Source organism: Xiphophorus maculatus, chromosome 16, assembly GCF_002775205.1.
Source record: "Xiphophorus maculatus strain JP 163 A chromosome 16, X_maculatus-5.0-male, whole genome shotgun sequence".
In the NCBI taxonomy this organism is placed as follows: domain Eukaryota; kingdom Metazoa; phylum Chordata; class Actinopteri; order Cyprinodontiformes; family Poeciliidae; genus Xiphophorus; species Xiphophorus maculatus.
In genome coordinates this window covers 18284894-18308284 of record NC_036458.1, presented here as the reverse complement: position 1 = coordinate 18308284, position 23391 = coordinate 18284894, and the positions used below count along the sequence as shown (strand labels likewise).

At 40.7% G+C, this 23391-nt stretch overlaps 1 protein-coding gene across 1 annotated transcript in view; it reads left to right on the top strand.

Annotated features, from left to right (window-relative positions):
• The window catches only part of LOC106699835 (protein shisa-9-like), a 99270-nt gene extending 88395 nt beyond the window's left edge, over positions 1 to 10875 (top strand). The window contains exon 5 of the mRNA XM_014471419.2: positions 4292 to 10875. Coding sequence (XP_014326905.1) covers positions 4292 to 4794 — 503 coding nt within the window. The 3' untranslated portion in view covers positions 4795 to 10875. The remainder of the gene's footprint in view (positions 1 to 4291) is intronic.
• The last annotated feature ends 12516 nt before the right edge of the window (positions 10876 to 23391 follow it).

Here is a 23391-nt window from a genome sequence, read left to right as displayed (position 1 = left end):
ATGTTAAACCAGATTTTAGCTAAGTGTTTAGGGAAACTATACTTTAAACTGTTTTTGTTTTAACAAATAAAGTTTTCACAAATCAAAAAGTGGGTTTTAAAACCAGTATAGATCTTTTTTTTCAGTGCAAATGGGAGTTATAAAACAGTTGTCAACATTAGCATTGTTAGCAGGTGACGCTAACAATGCTAACTAGCTATGAACAGTAGCTGACAGGACTTTTGTCAACCTAACCAAAAGGAAATCTTTATTAGTCCATCTCTGTCTTAATAACAAACTCCCAAGAAGTACTTCCTTGAATACTTCAAAATAAGAGTCTCAGACATAGCTTCCTGATGCAAAGCTTGAGACATTCACCGTTTTATCCCAGATTTAATTGTGTTTGTTCCCCAGCAATCTTTTTTACATTCAGTCAAGAAGTTTGTTTCTGAAATTAGGTTGGTGGGTTTTTTAAGATAACTGAGTTTATTAACTTTGAAAAGAAAACATAATTTGTGATTATATACACATTTTATTTAGAAGTTACAGGTCAACACTTTGCACCTTTCTCAATAATCAATGAAAACGGTTTTGTTGAGACTGGAAGGCCTCCTTTCATTCATCCTAATTCATATTCTTTATCAGATTCATGCGGCATGACCCCGAAACGTAAATATTACTTCTGTAAAAAAAAATTATTTTAAACCCAAATCTGCCTGAAGGACCAACCAAATATATATGCTTACTTATATTTCTTTTGGTCGATACAAATCAACTTTAAATATGCTTTTTGTACTGTTTATTCCTAAAACAACTTCTTTTTTTTAAACAGTTTTTCAACACAATAGAAAATAAAGGAATTTGATCAATATCTTTTAAACAGCCAAACTGACCAGCATTTTCTCCGCATTTTCCGTTGCTGCAGTTTCTTTCCTCCAACAAAAAACTGTCAGCAAATTACAGCGATAAGAAGCAGCAAATTCTCCCCATTCATCTTTTCACACCTGCTTATCGGCTCCCTCACTGGGTAATAAACAAGCCACTGGGTCCAGAGATCCTCACTGTGCACACAAAGTCATGGCTAGGGCACAAAACAGTCTGGATGGGACAGCTGACCGTTTGCCAGGTGAAACAGCAGGTCCTGTGGACTCAGCTCTTTTGAAATCTTTTTTAATATAACACGGTTGGCCGGCGGCAACGCAGATTAATCCTAATCAGAGTTGAGAGAAAGCAGGCTTCGAGATATGTCAACCCAGGTTTAATTTTAGGCAGAGCTCTGTTGACGATAGTCTGGATGTAAATCAGAAGGCCTCGCAAAATCAATTTGGTGTCAGGCATTTGTGAGAATAAAAGACATAAGGAGATTTTGGCCTGCTGTTTGGTTGATCGCGCTTTGGCCAAATCTCACTTTAATGCTACTTTGAAAAAGTCCTTGAGAAGTTAACGCATCAGTGGCAGAGCTGCAACTCTTTCAAAAAGAAACAAAAGAAAAACTTTTCTTCCAAAAGTGGTCCATCAGCTCTTACGGTTGAATGTGGAACAGCTCACTCAACCTTTCAGCCAGAGAGAAAAGTCGGCAGCAGCATAAAGCTCAGTGGACTGCTTCCCATAAGTATTCATGAGAAGCGTGATTATGCTTTTCAGGTCTTGGCGATAAAGATGTCTGTTTAAAATCGAAACTCTCTCAACTGTGACTTACCACTCAGGCGCGTTACAGTTCTTATTGATAAGTTTTGATTAACCAGATTACAATTAAATTTAGCTCTGAAGGCGCTGAGAGCTAAATTTAAAGCATATCCGCAAATAGGAGGATTAGGAATCATACCAGGAAGTTATGTGACAACGAAGCTTTGCCAGAAGAAAACCACGGGACCTTGGCACAAGCAAATTTAATATACCTATGTTAATTAAAGAAGTAAGATGAGAGCAGGTGTGCTGGCAGCCAGAAAATGCAGGATAATTGGTTGCAGAGGAAGTGAGAAAGTAGAATGAAGAATCCAAATACCAACGTAGAGTTTAGAAGCCATAGCTGTGGGATCAACATGTTTGTTTTTATTTATCAACATCATGACTTTATAGCTGTGCAGGCACGTTTGAGACACGCCGACGTGTGTTATTGATCAAACTTCTGTAAGGAAACAAGCGATTGTTTTAGTAGTGCAGCCCTGTTTGTGGCTGACCCAAAGCACCAACAACTGAATAACAGGTTGCAGTTTGAAGCCTCTTGAGTTGCTGCAGGAAGTATTGTTTTTTTCTCTCTCTCTCTCTGCCTCGGGTCCTGAGAAACTTTGGTTTCCAAAGGAACCAGAAATCATTAAACACAGTGTTGTTGAGAGTGGTGGGGGAAGTTTTCCAAAAAATTTTTATCTTTGATTAGTGATTTTTATTGCTTATTTTTCAACTTTCCATTTCTTCTTGACCTGTGCAGCACTTTGGTTACCTTTGGTTTTTTTAAAACTTCTTTGTGAATGAACGAGTGAATCGACTGTAGCAAGCTTTTTTAAAAACTTTTTGGAAACTTTGACAATTTATAATAGGCTTCTAAAAATATATATTAACAGGGAACGTATGCAGAACAGACATTGTAAACAAACATCTGCTGAGTAATAATCACATTCTGCATACAGAAAATGATTTGAACATAAAGTGAAGTTACTCTGCATGATGTTACCACAATGTTATTAATTAGCATTTTACAGATGAGGCACTCTTAGAATAGCTCCTTTAGCATAATGTACTGCATTGCAATTAGTCCAAAGCAGAGTGTGTTGTAAACCTCTGAAATTCCTTCTGCGGCTCCAGCTAATGCATGTATAATGCAGTGGCTCAGACTGAACCCTGGGGCATTGTTTTAGGCTACCACTGGAAAGAGAGCCCTAGCTGGTGCTAAAGAAGAGCAGAAAATATGTGAAACACGACGTCGAAAACAAAACAGATTCAGATTCAGGTTGACCAGATGGGAGATTCTCTGGACTGAAGAGGACGTTGAGTAATCCTGTCACAGTGAATCGTGCCGCCGGCTCTGCCCGGTGACAACATGTGTGGAAACACTTAAGTGGACAGCAACAGCAGTTGTTGTTTGAAGGGAGGGTCTGTTTAATTCATTATCCTTGTGCTGTCCCAGATTTTCTAACAGCAGCGCGCTGCCAGTTCACCTTCAACAGGAACCACAGCAGTTCGCAGCTCTGCTCACACAGATTAAACGTGAAATCGTTCATTTTTCACCAGCTAAACACGAAGCCGTGCACCAATCTGCAGGACCGATCTCATCCAGCCTTTGGCAGCTTATTTGCAATCTGTACAGTTTTCTTGTAGAAACTTTATTGTAACTTAGTTTTATTTTCATCAGGGCTTCACTAGTTTACAATGATTTTATATATATATATATAGTATATGTATATCCTGCTTCAACTGACACAAAGAAAGATGAGTCTCAAATTTTGATTGAGAATTTGCTTATTGAGATTATGTTTTTATTTGTGACTACTTTCAGTGCGACTACGAGGTGTGTGCTTGATAAAATTCTGATTCTTGACTTAATTATGACATCATCTGTGCTGTTTCAATACTTAAATCTATTATGGTCAGAAGTTACAGGAAACACTGTCACTCGTTTGTCTTTTTCAGGAAGAAAGTAGAGCGATCTGCAACAGGACATTTCATTCTACCCATACATGATCTGGTCACCACCAGGCCGATGTTTTGTGCCGACATGATTTGAAGTGATCTATATTCTACTAATCTGTTCTAAGGAAATGTGGTTCACTCAAATAAATAATATCTCTCAGCAGGAGGTTGCTTAGAGTAGTTCTGGTTTGATCCTGGCGTCATAATCTGTAATATTTCAGAAAAATTGGGGTTGAGATGAAAGGATAGAAATATGGTGTAACGTAAAGTATTAATATAGTCATAAAGAAAGCTATATCTAAGATTTGACCATTTGTCCATTGATATAATGGCAAAGAGTTGAGGTGTAACCTCAACTCTTTGCCAATGACCGCTGGAAATAGGCACCAGCCCCATCCGTGACTCTGAGCAGACAAACGAATATAGACAATGGGTGGATGAATCGATTGACTTGACCAATTTATCAAGTCATTTATCTGTTTTCTCAACTAATATACAATGGCTTAAGAACGTGGTTAATGAAGGGTTTCTTTGTGGATACAAAATGGATCACCAATTGATTAGTTGATGACCCTCTAGAGAAGGTTCTCTGTACCTTCATCCGTTTATTATTCTGCATCAGTAATCATACTAAATGTAACCAAAGTCTTTGTTTTGTTCTTTTCCCTGTTTTTCCATCATGCAGACACAGGTATAAGAGATTACTACAAGAGCTACCCAATGGTAGATTACACCCACCGCCAATCTCCTCCAACCTTCCAGCCAATCAACTTCCACCCCAAGGACAAGCCCTTCCTGCCGCCTCCTGACGTCCACGCACCTCTTGCCATCACCATCAACGCCTCCCAGATGCCCAAGCCCAAGATCTCCAAAACCAACACGCACCCGCTCACCTCCAGCTCGGCCTTCAAAGCGTGGGACCCGAGCAAGAGCCACGTCCCGCACCCGACGGCAACCCACATGGGCATCAGCGCGCATCAGCAGCAGCACCACCCCATCCAGCAGCAGCACCACCAGACGCTGCACCAGCAGAACAGTCGGCGCCAGGCCTACTCCAACAAGAGGCAGTTCAGCATCGAGACGTTGCCCGAGCTCTTCTCGCAGCCGCTGGGCTACGGCCACTCGCCGCACATGCACCCCAAGCACAAGGGACTGGCCACCAACAGCAAGACGGAGGTGACGGTGTGAGCGAACAAAGAAACGGCGTCGAGGGGAAGCGCTCTGATATCCTTTATATCCACAGCTACCATGTTGAGTAGCAAGCAAATATCACATCTGGGATTTTTATGAACTGCATTTTCCTCAACATTTTTAACTGGAACAAAGATAACAGCGTGTGTGCGGCATTTGTATGTTTTTGAGACCACCGGATTGAAACCCCAACGGATGAGCCATGAAGGTGACGTAGCAGCAGGTGTCAGCTGTGACCCTTTGAGCCTGGCAGCTTTTCTAAATAATTGAGTGGCCACTTGGTGTGTTGACACACCTCTCTGTATTGTCTCCCTCTTGCAACTTTGCCACATTCTGCTCCACTCTGTAGCCCCTCTCCACCACGTCCAAGTGTTCAGATTCCACTCAGAGACTTTTCTTACCCTTAAACCCAAAGTCCAGACTCCGAGGCTATGAGAGAAGCCAGCAGGGAGATGTTTTTCTCTTTTTTTTTTCCCCTGAAAGTTTGGCTTCTCATCAGCTGAAACAATATCATTGGGTTGTCAGCTCTCATTGCCCTCCAGTCTTTTTAAGAGAGAGATATCAGCCTTGCAATTCATACCAGAGAGGAGGGCAGGGGATGGTGGGGGGATGGAGGAGGAGGCATTCATCTCAATCCAGAGGCAAACGCGATGAGAAGGGATCCAAACCGCGTGCAGACCCACACATGCGAAACGTGCACACACTCGTCAAATTTTACCGAGAGTTTCTGGCAATGTCAGAAAGCCTGCAGACTCCGCATCTATTCCCCTGGAGACAAAGAGAAACACGATTTTCTCTCAAAACTCTAATTCTACTAGACTTGTGAAATGAATCAGTGAGCTGTCTCATTGGAAGCTAGAGCTTGATGATGTTTATAGCTGCAAAAGAAGCGACTGATGCTTTAAAATGGGACAGAAAAGTCCAATTTGTCCAGCCAGATCATTGTGAAGAGTAGCTTCACAAACGCACCAGAGAATCCGTCAACTGCATATCTGGTGTTTCTATTTGGGTTGAGTACATTCTCTAAGATTCCCCTTGCTATTTTCAGCTCCATACATATAAAGTGCCCTGTAAAACGTATCTGTACCCCTTACAGTCAGAAGCATAAACGTTATTGTGTCAACAATTGCTAGAGAAGAAAAGGCCTATTTAAGACCAAGGAGGACAATATCCCAAGTTTTTAGCGTAGGTGGATGCGGCTGTCGACCTAAACTAAAAGACTAAGTAGGGAGAACATTAATCGAGAGAAGTGAACAAAGAGGTCCAGAGTAATTCTGAGGGATATACAGTTACCCAGAGAATCTGTAAACAGGAATACTAAATTCAGCCTCTATGGAGGAGTTGTAGGTAGAAAGTTATTCTTTAAAGAAAGCTTTAAATTTGAAATTTATTTAGGCGAATCAGATCGCCTAAATGACTTTAGAATCTGTTAGATGCTGCAAAAGACTGGGATTCAAAGTTCACCTTCCAGCTTTAACACTCTTAATATACAGCCAGAGACACAATGGTGATATAAACCAAGACATTTGTGTGTTAGAATAAATAAAGATCTAAATCCAATTCAGACTTTACCACCAAACTGATTTTTAAAGTTGCTCTCTGTCCAATTTGACTCAACTTGAGCTATTTAGCAAACGGTCAAACATTTCAGTCTCTAGAAATACAGAGGGGTAGAGTCACCGCTCCAGAAAGAACACATCAAGATTTCTGATTGGAGCATTACAAAATGTAAAAAAGCTCATGCGGTGCGAGTACTTTTTGCAAGGCTCTGCATGCATACTGGCTTCCTTACTGATTCTTAACAACATGGAGTGTTTCTGGGTGTAAAGGAGAGAAAGCACTAGAGAACAAGAACACCTTCTCCTGGATGGAGCCGTTTGATGCCAGTGTTTAGTGCTGCTGCTTGCGCTGCAGTTTGCTTCACTCCCTCTTAATGAAGTGTCTCAGCACTACACGTGAGTGACTGCTAGCACTTAAACAAATCACTAATGTAATTCATGCCTCGGATGCACACAGCTTACACATCAAGAGAGCTTACTTGGTCTGAGGCTATGCTTTCATCCAAATGGAGGAAAAACAAAATGAGAACTTTTTTCCCTCTCCTGTTCTAATGCCCGACCAGCAACTTAGATGTTCGGATTTGCAGTTTTCTAATGTGACCTAAAATCTTTTGGTTTCGTGTTGGTGCCCTAGTCGTCCTGCTGGCAGGATTTAAGGAATGCAACGTCGAGCAAGACTTGCCTCGATGTTCTGTTGGGTTGAAATCCTTCGTAAGTCCAAAACCTTCATTTCGTTTTTGTTGAGCACGCAGCACATTCGCATTCTCAACACGTCGCATGCGGATGCTTGATCACAGGCCTACTGTGTAACATTTGATGGCCCCAGAAATCCCCTAGGGCCGCTTTTCAGTGCGCAGGGTATAGTGATTTACACCAGCAGCTCTCTGAATGAGAACAGGGGTTTGCTGCAGAGGCAATAGAAAGCAAGGAGACCCTTCTTTGGTTAGACGATTTGATAGTAAGACTATCTAGTACTATCAATTATCCAATCAATGCTTGTTCACCTTGTTCTCCGTTTGACTTATCAAGCATTGCAGTCGGTTGTAATGAAACCATTTTAAATACAGAGCCCCTCACATTTCTCGGCGCCTCTGGTAAAAAAAAGAAATCTTATGTTTTATTGTAGCAACATGATTTCAGGTGGAAAAGTGTATAAAACCCTTTAATCTGGCTTCATTTATTCAGCGAAGAAAAAATATGTTAAGAAGAAAATCGACAGTGCCCCTAAAAATCCCTCCAAACATGTATGTGATTAAAGCATCTCTAATGAATGCGTTACTATTTTTTAAGCTCCAAAAGGTACAAACATGCCACAAAGACAGTTTGAGAAGAAAAAAAAGCTAAATACATATTCAGTTCATCGTTGGATGCGGCATCTACAAGCTAATTGCTCATTTTAAAGTTAGCTAAACTCTCTTGGGACTTTAACTGGAGTCGGGTGTTTTTGTCAGACAAAACTAAAGCTGGTGTCACACCGTTGTTTCCTATCTTGCCAAGTAAGCAGACTTTTGGAACATAAAGTCTTGCCATATCTTTGATGTAAGCATTCCAGATAGCGCATGTTTATTGGGATCAAGGATGCAGAATTCAGTATGTTGCCACATTCTGTTGAGAACACTGACGTCTCGTCTCATTGTATGTTTTCTTCATATTTAAAGGTCGTCTGACTGCCAGAGAATAAAATTTCAACGCTTTTGCCCATTCAAGAGCAAATGCGTTAGTACAAATGCAAACCTCAAATATTTGGCAGTCATTCTAAGTAGAGACTTTCCCAGAGCATCAGTTTAATATTAGGGAACATCTCTGGCGACATTTGGCATTATGGATACATATTAATCTAACACAATGATTATGAGATCTAAAATTTCTACAGTGTATGTTTCTGAGGGACAATATACACTGCCACCATCAGACATGCAATTAATTTCCATGAACAAACCCAAACTGGCAGAATTAGACTTGAATTCAATGCTCCAGCAAACCTCTTGTACTTTTTGGACCTCCTTAGCCTTTTATGTCCTAAATTTAAAATCTCCGCCTGGATATTTTTGCTTATTTTAATTGTACGCAGTTCTTTAAATGTCCTGTGAGTAAATATATATTTGCCCATTTATCCATAACAACTAGAACTTTCCATATCTAGCAACTTATTTTCGCAATTTACCGTCTATTAAAAGATTGCCGCCCCTCAGATTAATTTCACTTCCTGCTACGGCGGGGGTGAAATTACCGTAGTAACCCGATATCGGCTGGAAAGTCTCCCCGTTCAGAAACCGTTGGAATTTGTCAGATTGCGCAAAGTGTGGCGGAATTACGGTACTGCAAATTTGTTTGGACTGTCGGCGCTCGGTTTAGGATTTTAGAGGATTAATTCAGGATGTCGCCTTTGATTAAAAACTATCTACAGGTGAAAACCGGACTCGTCTAATGATGTTCAAACACAGTGTTCTCGATGTTACGTGCGCCTTCCAAAAACCCTAGCTACTTAGAATTGCTTTTATTGCTCTTAGGTAGTTACTGGCTATTCACAAGTACTTTCACTCAACACTGCTTAAAAAAATACTGAAGAATGTCCTTCTGCCTGACTAACTACACAAGTACCTTTTGAATCTTTTAGAGAACTTGTCCAGCAATGACTCCTCCTCAAACCAATATTCCTAAAAAAAAAAAAATGCCTTTTTTTTTTTTTTTTTTTTTTTTAAAGCTCAAGTCCCAGTTACTGATTGAATTCACCTTCAGTTGTTATCATAAGGACAGCAGATATGCCGCAGTGGATAAGTCTGGCACATGCTTTCAGCACATCAGGCATCAAACTGCACCACTTACCATAGTCACACACTATTTAGCTCTTTTCTTTTTAATCTTTCCCTCTCTTCTCTCTTTTTGTCATTCTGTCTGCCTCTCTCTCCCACGCCATCCCCCTCCCCTCCCTGCAGACTTTCTTCTGCCGCCAGAACCTCCCTCTGTGCATCCATATCCATGAAAGGCTGAGCGATGGGTACCAAGAGCTTCTCTGGTGTTTGGTGCCCACCGCTTCGAGACGCTACGAACCATGAGAATCTCTCCTGGGTCCTCCTCGTGTGCGAGCGCCTGTGTGTTGGGAGTCGGCCATGATAGACGACAGTGTCATGGAAAGCATAGCGGGCTCCAGATTCACTCCCCGCTGAGCAGTCAGACACAAGCACGATTAAGCTTGCACAAATCCAGACTGCAACATGAAGTTGCCACGTGTTTTTCTGCATCTGGACATATGGAAATTCCACTGAAATGAAAGTGTGAGCTTTACATTTGTCTTGGGTGAAATTTCGCTCAGACAAATGAGCCGGTTTGCATTTAAAATTTAATTGAGATGCAAATGAACACGTCCAGATGAAAAAAAAGGGGGGGGGGGGAGGAATGAAGTAAAACTTTTAACAAGTGAGAATTAATTAGCAATATAACGCACGCTCCGACTGCTGCAGTGACTTCTCCACTTTACCTCTCCAAGATGTGAAAACCCTGTTAGGCAAGTCGCTGGAGTGCCGCTCGGCGCCCGCTGGCACGCCTTTGTAATAAGGGATCAGCTAAGAATGGGGGGATCATGAATACAAAAGCACCAATGGGATATGCAGGGTGTGAATATGCATCAAACGCATCTGTGCTTGTGCTCGCTCCGGCTCTGCGGCGCATTTAATGTGCCGGTTCTCCTCCGTGGCATCCCTCTTTCCTTTTGACTTTTAGTCCCAGGAGGTGCAAACACTTTTAGTGGGTCACTTCATGTGAAAAAGCTTTCTGGCCTTTAAAACCCCGACTGAGCTGTCACAAATCACTGCTAATGCAGTAGAGGAGTGGCTCCCAAACCTTTAATGACCAGCACCATCTCAGTATTAAGGTTCTGAAGCGTCGCCATGCTGACAGACGTCATAAAACAGCAACAGAAATTTACATTTTGAGTTTAAGAACAAGAGGAAAATATACTCATCTTATTTACTGTATGCTTGGTTGAAGGATTCAAGTCTGTGTATGAATAACAGATGAGATACGAATGATTTGTAAGCTCTGGACTGGCTGGTTAGCTACCCGTGATGCTAACATTAGCATCCTCTCTGTAGCATCACATTTGTGCTAAACTAAAGGGGCATGCTTCACCGTTTTTAAATACTCTGGACTGCATCATCGCTAGTTTAAATTCTTACCCCTAGATCAGGGGCGTCAAACTCATTTTCATTTTGGGCCATGTCAAAAATCTGAATGTTCTTAAAGGGCCGGTTGTGCTGGAATATTTTTGATAAAATCAGTAAAGAGCTGTTTCCCCTAGATTTTGAGATTGTTTTAGTGTACTCTTTGCAATCAAAATTACAGATTTTGTGGCGCCAATCTAGAAATGTGTGTAAGGAATTTTTAAGATATTCGCGCTAATGTACAATGTTAAATGTAAACTTTTTATTCTATCAATTACGGACTATAAAAGCAAGTCAGGCTGAGGCAGCAGTCACTTAAACTCAATGTTTTTGACCATTTTTTAGAAAATTTGCAGTAAAATCAGAAAAAACTTTAGAGATTTTTTGATTTTGCGTGAATTTTGCATATTTGTGAAAACTGGAAGGGCTTATTGATGTAATTTGGAGTCCAGAGGGACACATAAAAAGCTACGGTGGGCCAGATTTGGCCCCCGGGCCTTGAGTTTGACACCTGTGCCATAGATAATATACTAGATGATTCTAAGCTGAACAAAAAAAAACGTAATTTTTTTTTCTGAAAATACAAAAAGGGACAGTTTCTCTTTTCTAATTTTTTTTACTGGTATTCGAAACAAGTGACAGAGATAGACCAGCCTAAAATATCACATGGACTTCTCTGACATCGACTAGAATATCCTTCATAGAGTAGGCCAAAAGTACAGCCACAGTGTTGTTTTGCTTTCTACAACCCCAACAGCATTGTGTGTCGTCACTCTGGTCGTCATGGGATTGTCAGCTAGCGGTACCTGCACCGTGCTCAAGACGCTCCAGAATTTTTTCATGTTGTTTCATGATAGTGGTCTGATCCGCGAAACGCAAGCAAAACAGCGGCGTCCCGGTTTATGTTCAAAAAACTTCTGAAGACTCGGGACTTTAGAGAGCATCTCCTGCCCTACCCTCTTTCTGCACCTCTCTGTGACAGAATTTAACAAGCGGTCTTCCTTCTTAGTAGCTTATTGGTAGCTTTGATATTAACTGGATTGCCATTGTTTGTAAGTTGCTTTGGATAAAACCGTCTGCCAAATGCATAGACATGGATTGTTGCCTTCCCTCAGAATTTGCACTGATTTTACATGTTCAGTCTTTAAAATATTCTCACTGTCCTTCTCTTTGTTGTGTTTTCTGTTTAAATTAAATCATTTTAGCTGTTTATTTATTGTTTTAATCAGCATGGAAATGGTAACATCAAAATTTCCCAAAGAAAGGGTACCCAAGTATCACCCACAGCGTTTGTAGCAAAGTCTGAAAACCTTGGCATTAGAAGTTGCAAAACAAAACAAAAAAAAATGCATAAGGACAGCAAGTAAACAAGCAATACGAATCGGTAAAGCAATAACAAGCAATCACCACACTTCACCCTCTCCTCAACTTTTTGCCCATTTAGATTCCTTCTTAGAGTTTAGGGGCTTATGCCAACGAGTGTGTGGAGCTTAAACAGAGGGGAGCACTGAGCAGAAGAGGAGACTCTACAGAGGACAGAGACCGGAGTGAAAAAGATGATGAGGCTTGCATGGACACAGCAGATACGGCATTGGCTGTTTTTTTGATCCAGATTTGTCTGCAGAGTCCTGAAGCATTCATCCTGGGTTCTATCTCTTTGATGCAGTCGAGCAGTCAGCTTTATAAAAAAGGATTCTGCCGCCGCAGCTGCAAAGAATAGCGGGTATGTACTCTGATCTGCAAATGTTCACAGCGGGATCTGGACCCCCTTGTTATTCTCTTCATACTCTGACAGACCTCAAGCGCTGCAATCTTAGAACAAACAAACGGCGCTGGATGTGCGACACCGGCTCCAGGATTCGCAGTTTGAGGAGAGAAACAAGTCCTTCAGGACAAACAGAGCCTGAGGACAAGCTACCAGCAAAGTCAAAGACAACTTTTCTACATTTTTCTTGGTGCGCGTTTATCGCACGGATCAGCCGACCGTGCAAGCGCCAGCTGACTTTAACTTCTTCCTGCACTTTGGGAAATGTTGCTTCCAAGGTGCCAGAATCCCAAGAAACAATCATTCTGACATACTGGACAGAAACGGACACATTTTAGTGTTGATTTCCCTGTGGTTCAAAAGCTCTGGATTTGATTTTATTTTTTTATAATAATTATTTTGTGCGTGTGTGTGTGTGTGTGTGTGTGTGTGTGTGTGTGTGTGTGTGTGTGTGTGTGTGTGTGTGTGTGTGTGTGTGTGTGTGTGTGTCTTCAATTCAGGCTGGACATCTTTGACTACCTTCAGGCAAAGACTAAATTAAAAAACAGCTGGTGAAGCTAAGTTAATTGGACTGGAAAAAGCCTCTGCTGAGCCACAGTTTTGCCTCTGATGTGAACAATGTACAACATTCGCGCACAAGCACTCATGCACGTACAAAGGACTCACATCTACATACAAAGACCACAGTTTTGTGGAATGAAACAGGACCAAAAGCCTTGAATCAGGGGAAACTGAGTACACCTAACTGATGCTTTAACATCCAAAACAGTGGGAATGCTGAAGACTGTTTTGGATCGTCAGCTTAGAGTGAGTTTACTCAATCTCTCCTGATGAATGACAGACTATGGCGCCGCTCGCTCACCCGCGAGCAAACTGACTGTTGTTTCTGAACGTTCCTCTCCAAAAAATACACAATGCAAGTATCCTACCGAAGGTTATGTGAATGCAACCTGGTAGACATACTTGGGTATCCATGATCCTTAGCAATATGTAGACTATTGTGTACGGTTCAGTTGTTTCCTTGTCCTCTGTCAGTTTTCGTACGGTGTTTTTTCCAGGACTGAGCTCCTGTTCGAAGCATTAACACGTTAATTTGACCTATATAGAATTGACGAAGCGCTTCCAGATTTTAGACTCATGGCTGCACACCCTTCTAGATCTAGGCACCCCACCCGTCATACGTCACACAATATAACTCCAAAGGTCACAGATGATCTTTTGAATTTCATTCTATGTCATGTATACGGTACGAAGCTCGTGATCTTTGTGAGTTACATTGTTTGGTATAAACATGCACTTGTGTATTTATTGTTAAAGATATTGCATTGTATCTAAGTGCTTTGCCAACACGTTAGCTGAAAAAAAGGGAAGACTGAATTATTTCTTGTACAGATTTTGCACCTCTGGAAAATTGAAGAAAAAAAAAAAGTCATGCTTTGTTTCATGATCATTTGTACTGGGCGGCAATAGGCTGCTTTGGACTGCTATGTACTACTTGTGTATATATATATGAATGCCGTACCATTTGTCTGCTGTGAAAGTTGTTGACTACTCAGCTTATATAAGGGCTTTTTATAGATTTAAAACCAGACGGGCATCACTCTCTGTAACTCAAAAATATTCTCTGGACGTTTTGTTTTTTGTTTTGTTTGTTTTTAGAAATGAAGGGATATATGAACAAAAATTTTCATGCATACAAAAATGCTGTATAAATAAAATTTTCAACTGACTTACTGAGGTGTTTGTAGGTACTCATGTTATATTTGCCCATGTGTCATGTTTGAATAAATCGTACAAGAAACACCGTATCGATCGTACTTGCGTGGAGTGCTGCGGCTGCTTATTTTGAACCATGAAACTTTTGGCTTGTGTGAAAAATAAACCAAGTGGATACTGTTTTAAAGGGGGGTTATTATGTAAAATCACACTTTTTTGAACTTTACATCATCTTACAATGTTATTGCCTCATCGAAACATACCTGGAGTGTTGCTTTGATTCTTTCGTGCATGTTTGAGAAATCCTTGAGTCTCTCATGGCAACCATTCAGCGGTGCCTAAACGCTCATCAGTGGTCCTGATGTCGGCTATGTTCTGGGATTAGATAAGAGTCTGAGGCTCTTGACTCATCTTCCTTTCTTTGACTGATTTTACTCTAAAGGTTTAGGTTTACAAGCATCAATGTGTTGTACACTTAAATAAAAAAAATACTATTTAGTAATCCCATATACCCTATAGAAAACTTTTAGAAATATCAACAGATGGATATGTCGACAGTCTTCTGGCTGCAGAGTGAACGCTACTTGTTTGTACCAACTTCTTTAGTGAGAATTTTAGTACTGAAAAGGAGAAGATACAATACAACCATCTGGTATGTTTTGCACAAACCTCTAAAGTGGAAGTAGTTGTGTCTGACTGTTGTTGCATTAATGAGTGAGGCAAGAACTCTGAGGTTTTGCAGAAGAGCAATGCAGGCGTAGGCTTTTTAAATTGCACTATCATCGCTGGAGGGGGTAGTTTTTTTTTTAGCCTATTTTACCACCATTTCACAGCCTAGTAAAGCCAGAGAGTTAACAGCTGAAGCTGTGTCCCCCACCTTTTCCCTCAGCAGTCTATATTCAGATTTAGTAGCTCTAAAGCTGGCAAGGACATGAATATAGGATCATTCTGAGATCTATTAAATAACTTCTAACCTTGTTAATTTAAACACAGTGGAAGATAAAGGCACACATTTTAGCGGTATACCCGAGTGCCAACATGGTTTATGCATATTGTGCAGTGTAGTGATTGAGTAGAAGCTTTAGATCTGAACATATCAGCAGATATTTAAATTCAGATTTAATTTCTTTCATGATCAGATTGGAGCATCTCCACCAGTAAACATAAATATTCTTGGCCTGTGGAAAAAGTTTTATTGGCAGTTATCAGGACTCGTCTCAGACATCAGAACTCGAACGAGTCTCTTCTTTAATTGAATGCTGAAGTCAAATCAAAATGTCTCCATTACAAGGCTTAATGAAAACTAATCTCGCTGAGGACCATTTATTTTTTTTAATTATTTTTTATTTTTTAGATTAACACATTACGAGCATGAGTGACTCTCATTAATGAAAGTCATAAGGAAGATCCATCCTTTGACAAAGAGAGGTGCATTGTGGGAAGTCCTGTAATGTTTGGGTTCAGATGCCTGTAATGATGTCCTCCGTCAATCATGCAGGGAAGACCTCTGGCAGGAAATTTTACGCCTTTGAGGTAGTCAAGTTCGATCATCTTCTTTTACCAGAGACCGGAGGACTGCCTGAACTATCCAGCTAAGCTGCTAGAGCTTAGCTGCGTGTATATTTTCCTTCAGTGTCAAAGCAGGTGATTTTCTTTCTAAACTTTATAGTTTATCTGATTGCACTGGTTATCATGTAACAGGTCCCAGGCGTGAAACCAGTCGGGAGATTAAGGTTATGATGAAATTGACAAGTGGTGTGCTCTCTGCACAATATGGCGACATGTACGATACGTTTCACCTCATGATGTAGACACAAATCCCCTATAGACCATATACAGCTCTCCAAAGATGAACTGTACTGTGTGTCCTGGCAGGTCTGTGGGCATCATCTCCAGCTGCCACAGATGTCACAGTTAATCTGTGTGTCTCCAGGGTTTGGACCAAATCCATCACGGAGAGCAAAAAGCCAAATGCCACAAACCATGTCCACAACAATTCTCTCTCCATCACTCCATCGCTGTTCCTCTCCAACACATCGGCCACTTGGCTTTCGTCAACAACTCAGAGGCGGAAGTCGGAGCTCCGTGCAACGCAAGTAGTGTCCCGTCTGGAACGCGGTGCGCTAAATAATAAAACATAAATTAACAAAGCTTAGAGGCAGGTAAATTTTTCTTGAGGAATTTTAATAATCGAGGTACTCGAATCATTCGAAGAATATTTCAGCCCTAAAAAAATCCAAATTTGCTATATCTTGTTTTAAAGGTCATTCATCACATAAGACATCTTCTGAATAATATAAGCAGATTTATGATCTCCACAGTCCCCATCTCCTCTACAGAGTATTGCATTGTCTGTCAGTATATTGTTTTGGCAAAGTGCATGACCTTATAGCTCGTATTGATGCTTTGTCCTTTCATCAGATTCATTCCCTCGCACAGCAAAGCCCACACTGCGCATCAAACACCGGAAAGAAGAAAAAAGACGAAACAGGCACGTTGGGGGATTAAACATCTGGAGAAAAAGATTTCCAGACCTCAACAGTGAACCAAAACTGACACAATCTAATATATTGTGTCAGTTTTTGTGTCAGTGTTTAATAGAACATTAAATTTTTCATATATTGAAGTTATTTTTAAATGTTTAATCATTTCATTTTTCTTGGCTTGTCTGTGGCTTGTCAAACAGACTCTAGCCTCTGATTGGTTTACATCAATCAAATCAAATTTTATTTGTATAGCACATTTCAGCAGCAAGGCATTTCAAAGTGCTTTACATCATAACAAACACAGAATCACAATGCAATATAGAATCAATCATTAAGTCAAGTTCCATCAATAAATTTGTAATTAATTACATTTCAAATACAATTCTAAACAGGTGGGTTTTTAGTCGAGATTTAAAAGAAGTCAGTGTTTCAGCTGTTTTACAGTTTTCTGGAAGTTTGTTCCAAATTTGTGGTGCATAGATGCTGTAAGCTGCTTCTCCTCGTTTGGTTCTGGGGATGCAGAGCAGAACCAGAACCAGAAGACCTGAGAGGTCTGGAGGGTTGATACAACAACAGCAGATCTTTAATGTATTGTGGTGCTAAGCCGTTCAGTGATTTATAAACTAACAACAGTATTTTAAAGTCTATTCTTTGGACTACAGGGAGCCAGTGGAGGGACTTAAAAACTGGTGTTTTGTGCTCCATCTTCCTGGTTTTAGTGAGAACGCGAGCAGCAGCATTCTGGATCAGCTGCAGCTGTTTGATTGATTTGTTGGACAGACCTGTGAAGACGCTGTTGCAATAATCAATACGACTGAAGATAAACGCATGGATGAGTTTCTCTAGATCTGGCTGAGACATTAGTCCTTTAATCCTGGAAATGTTCTTCAGGTGATAGAAGGCCGACTTTGTAACTGTGCAACTTGAATGTTTATTGATGATCTGTATAGCACTTTGTCACAGCTACTGTTGTTTTAAATAAAGTAGCAGCGGTAGTAGAACAGCAACTCAGCTGTTGATGAGCACTCAAAACAAATTTATGATATAAAACAAAAATAAAACAGCCACATGTCAATTTTCCTTGCATGCGTTCTTATTCACTTTTTTCATATTTTGAAAAATGATGAGTGCTTTGATTTGTGGCCCCTTTGCTTCAGTGGTTTTGCTGCGTATCATAAATTTATTTATCTTATCCTTCAAGGTGAGTTCAGATGACAGATCTGCAGTTGAGTTGCTGTACAGGTTAAACAATCACATGTTGCAGTCAATGTGCCACGATTTACTTCATGTGAAACTATTGCATGGAAAACATGAAATACTTGAATAGATGATGAATTAGATATGATTTTTAAGTGGTAATGAAATCAAACTTAACTGCCAAGTTTGTGAATTTGTTTGAAATTAGACACATTTTCATGGGGGAAAAAAATATTTCTTTCAATGACATCTCTGGTTTTTCTCCTAGCTATGTTGCCTTATTGTAAGTATGCAGAACGTGGCAGATAGCAAATTATAAAATAGCCATTTGAAACTTCACAGCAAAATAAGTAAACAACAAAAAAAGTACATTTTGAAGTTTCTTCTAGAAATTTGCGAGGTTGTCCCCCATAAACGGCTCTCAAACTGTTCCAACCTTTAAGGTCCATTTTGTTGCTTGTGAGTTTCGATTTCCAGTTCTGACATAGCATTCCTTTAAATGCTGTGAAAATATAAATAAATTCTTTGGACATAAATCAGTGTGTTAGTTTTCTATTGAAATTTAGCTCACCTATTATCCCAGTTCTGTAAACCCATCTTTTTTTGTAGTTTGGAATCCAAATAGAGTCAGGAACAAAACTGTGCTTCCATCTTGTTTTCTGAAAAAGCTATTAGTTAATGCAGTCACAAAGTGCCTGCTGACTAGAAAGAGTAGATTACCCCTATTTATTTATTTCCCCTCTGTCGATAGGTACTTACATAGATGGCCCTATAAAGATACACTGAGCAGAAGGCGGATCTGAGGCCAATTCTGTTCCAGACGGTGTGTCCGGTGAAATGTCCTCAATCCATCCATCACTCCTCCCATCACAATGTGGATGGAGCGCTTGCATTTTACCAGCCCACCTTTATGCCTCCCACCCAGAAAAGGGATTTCAACCAACACCTGACAAAGCCTGATAAGACGACAGCTGCCACTCATTGCAGAAGATAATCACAGACTGTGTGAAGCGGAAGTGGGAAAAAAGCAAAAAGAAAACACCACCAAAAGGCAAAAACAGAAGCAGAGGAGGCGAGAGGAGGAGGGAAAAGGGCTGGAAACACTCCCTCTCTGAAGAAATACTGTCAAAAGAAGAATGAAGCCGTGCCAGATAATACCCAGAGAACAATGAGGGGGGGACAATAGACGTCTGACAGAAAAGAGAGATGACATTTCAAGCTGCATGAGGAAAGGGAGACTGATGCTCCGCTGCAGACCAATTAGAATACAACATTAGATGTGGGAAGAGGAAATAAGAGGATGTGTAAAAGGAAAAAACACGGGGGTGGGAGGATGGCTGGAAGTCTGGTGCTGCAGAAGACGGCCAGGCACAAAGCGTGAACTGAGAGAGCGTGGCGGAGGTAGAGCCAGCTAATGCAGCGGTCCGCTGGGGAGCTCGCCGCAGGAAGCTGTGGAGAGCAGGGAAAGTGCTGAGTCGGATGGTTCAGCAGGCAAACGGCTCGCCGAATATGAGTGGATTTATTTCCAGACATGAGGATCTGAAACACCGTAACTTTAACCTACCTTCATGTTATCACTTTATAACATATTCACTGCGATTCTGGACGTTATTTCATAAACCGACACAACATGACTCTGAAGATGAAGAAAAAAGCATTTTGGAAATAAAAATGAAAATCTAAAAAGTTTGACATGCATTTATGATCAGCATATACCGAAAAGGAGGTTTAGTCCCATTTCCAAAGAAAGGTGGTTTATCACACAAACCTCCATAAAATACTTTGACGTTTGTGGTTGAAACAACAAACTACGTGGCCTTATGTTGGTGTCTACGTTCAGAGTCTTCTCCAATGAGCTGAAAAATATTGAAATACTTTTTTATTGAATGTATTTTTTATAGTGAAACTACTCCCATTTATCCTGTCATGTACAATTAGACATAATCATGTGTCAAACTATCCATTCTGTTAACTGGCACAAAGTGACGAAGCAGTTACTTTCCTATGAGCATAAATCTTTTCTCACTCTCTATTATCGAGATATTTTTTTCTCTCAGTGGTAAAAAATTGTCTAAAATCACAGCAAAGGAGGTTTTTCTCCATTTCCTTCACCAGCTATTCAGATAAAAACCCACACAGCTCTCCAATAAATTTTGTATTATCTTTATGCAGAAACTGCATAATTTCAGCTTATTTTAACTACTTTATTTGGATTTTGGATTTCATGGTTTTGTTTGACCAGGTGTGATTTTTTTCTTTCCTGAATTGTCTTCCTGAGATGCCTATTATGTGAGTTGTAGCAGGACCTAGCGCAGAAATAAGCAGCTCAAACGGGAACTGATAAAAGTAATTTGAATATCTCTCTTCCTCTTGCTCTGCAATCAAAACAGCTCTTTCCACACAGCCCATCCACGCCTACACACACACACACACAAGCGCACCCCCACACGTAGATCCATCTGCAGCTCTGCAGGCCTGGCCATCAACAGCTCCATCAATCTGGTCATGTCTGCAACCAGCTGTCAGCACGCAGTCTAGAGGGCAACAAGCTGGCAAAATAGGTTTAGGTGTGTGTGGGCGGAGGTCCGTATAACTGTAAATCTGTTGCACAATTAACATGTAGCAGCTGGCGCATCAAAAACGATAATAGATTAATGAAATGCTAGAAAACTAATCATTTCTTGCAGTGTCACGACAGCATATTTTTCTTCTCGCCAATGTGCAACTGTCGAAACACAAAAATCGAATAAAGGCGCTGCCGTCCAAATGCCAGCCAACAGCGCGAGTCAGGTGGCACCGCGCCCAGATATTTCAGCAAATAAACAAACAAACTAAAACAGGCCGTGCTTATGGACCTCGACTGGCATACAGCGGTGGTTAAATGTGGTTGCACTGAGCTTGGAATCGGTTGTGGATGCGCGCACACCTCCAGGTTGGACATGCACAACAACCCAAGCGTCAAAAGAAGACCCAGGAATGTTCAGGCTGCAGTTCAAATGCAAAATTGATTAATCGTACTTTCAAATAGATGCTTTGAAAGTGCCGTGTGTTTATGATAACGAGGGAGGAGAGCAAAGAGGAAGAGAAGGAAAGAGAAAATAATATTAGTATAATAATTCTTTAAAAGTCGACATAAAAAAAAAGACTTCAGGTTAACAATTTTAAAGCAATTTCTGACTTCTTTAGGCCGAATCCTCCAAGAGAACTAAGGCCGAAGCTGCTGCTGGAGGCGCTGAAGCCTCCTGTTCAAACCTGGCCTAAATGCAGTGTGAAACGTGCCTGAACAAGTGGGATTATTTGAGAAGCTGGTGCTTCATTTTGTGTGACTATAACTTTAAAACTAGTGAGTCGGAGTTTGGATGCTGGAGTTTAAACGTCTCCCAGAAAATGCCGTCTTATCTGACTCTGCGCCATCCGACTAGAGCTGTCTTCTATCTCCACCTCTGATGTCATGTCTAACAGGAAGTTCAGCAACTTGATTTAGTCGCTCTGATCAGACTCAACTGGTGCTGCTGTCTGAACCAATATAGCACACTGACTCTCCCCCTCCAGCCAAAGTAAACCAATCCCCAGCACTGCGTTGGACTTAGTTAGATTTTGCTAATTTTTTTTTTTTTTTTTGGATAGGAGGAAGTTGGAAAGAGGCAGAGGGAGATAGAGGGATCTTTAGAATGAAGAGAAATAGGCAGAACGAAGGCAAGAGTCTGGAGAAATCCGACACGGTAAGTGAGATGGATAGACGAGGAATAAAGGTAGAGGAGCGAGATCAGGTGAAAGATTGAGAAGGAGAACGAAGGCGGTGTCCCATGGAGATCACAGCACTTCGAGATGGATGTCCTCAATCAATCTGCAGCGTCCACTGCTTCATAAACTCAATTAAAGCGGAAGCCTCCCGAGGAGGAACACTCCCATGCTCCATCTATCCATCTAAATCTCATTCTCCATCTCTTCCGCTCTGATCTGGCAGGAAATCTACTGCCTGGTGCCACTAGTTTTCTGCTGGTTGCCTCTTCAGTGGGTGCACCCTGCCTCAGTAGTCTCAGGCAATACAACAAAAGGAAATTAGAAAACATCAATGCCACTCATCTATCTTTGGCCCGGCGTCCTCCGTCAACCTCGTTTATCAGAAGTTTGTGTAACTCAGCTTTCTTTGCATTTGCACCTGTACTTTATGCCATAAAAAATACAGATTTCCTTTTTTTTTTTCAAATGTCAGCTAAGTTTCAGTACGAGCAAAAAAAAAAAAAATCTAAACTGATTACTACTTAATTAAATGTTGACATGAGCTAATCAGTGCATCCTCTTAAAAAGGGAATGGATAGAAGACGGGGAGGTAGGTGGCCACTGCACATAAATGCTGATAGATGGATTGTCCGGTCATCCAGCATAAAATGAATTAGACATAAGAAGCATTATGGGGATAAGGTGTATTCATAATGATTCTGTGTGTGGAAGCAACATACTAAAATCAGCTGAGAATCAAACATAGAGTAGATTTATGCGCTTCTGTTTTGTGCTCTTTTAAATCAACTCTTTGAACGTAACATGCTTGATTTCCAATGTCTAACTGAGGCAGTGAACCGTTCATTGTGAACCGAAGCAGGCCATTCTCTCTGTCGGCTGAAGATAAATCACAATCCTTGAGTGTCTGAAGCATTTTTTTCCCCCCTCCTCTCATACGTTACCTTTTAACTGTATTTCCTTTGAGCTTCCCTGAGTGTGTTTCCTTCACATTCAGTCTGAGGTGACCTACTGGGAGTCTGCTGTTTACATGCTAGAGCTCGGTAGAGGCTCTCCACATATACGCCATTAATTTTTTTTTATTTTTATGTCTTTCTCTGCTATGCTTTGTTTCCCGTTGCTCCTATTCAGCCAATTATTTTCCACAGATATTTCAACAAGCATCCACTGACAAAGGCCGTTATTTATGCAATGTAATGAATCATAATGGTTTGAACAAATTCAGTCAAATTAAATTTAGGTCACGATGTAATTTTTTTGTCATTGAGTGCCAGTTCTTGACTGTTGTGATGTTGTCAGACTCAAACAATGTCTTTGAAAACTATTCACAGCCCTTGATCATTTACGATTAAAAATCTACAAAGTGTGGTTTGCAGTTTTATTCTGCCCCTGTAAGTTCATAACTTTTACTGCAATTATATCTGAAAGTCTTTTGATTTATGTTTTTACTATCTCTGTATATATCTACAATCTGCTGTGTTTAATTATTTTTCTCTGTAAAGTGGCTCTAGTTCAATAAAGTTGGATGGAGAGCATATTTGAACATACATTTTAATGTCTTACCACATATTCAAATTGGATTAAGACAGAAAATTTCACCCTTACTCGCTCATACCGGTATCACTATAATACCGGTAAAAAAGAAAAGAAAAAAAACTTGCTTGGAGAAAATAAATGTTATCTTTATATGCTAATTTCATGGCGTAAATACGTCACCCCGCCATCACGCATGCAGCGATATTCAAGTTGTAAAAAAGGGAGGCAAACATGGCTGAACGTCATAAAAACAAAGAAGCAGTTGGTCAACGGGTTTACGGTCTGGACTGGACGGAATTTCACAGATTAGCTGCTATCTGCGACAAGGTAAAGATATACAGTAGCGTCTGTAGTGTTTTGGCTGCTGCGGCTTCCGTACCCGCCGTTACCTGGTTACACGGAGTTCAGCTCTGCGTCAGCTCGCGCCACTTTGA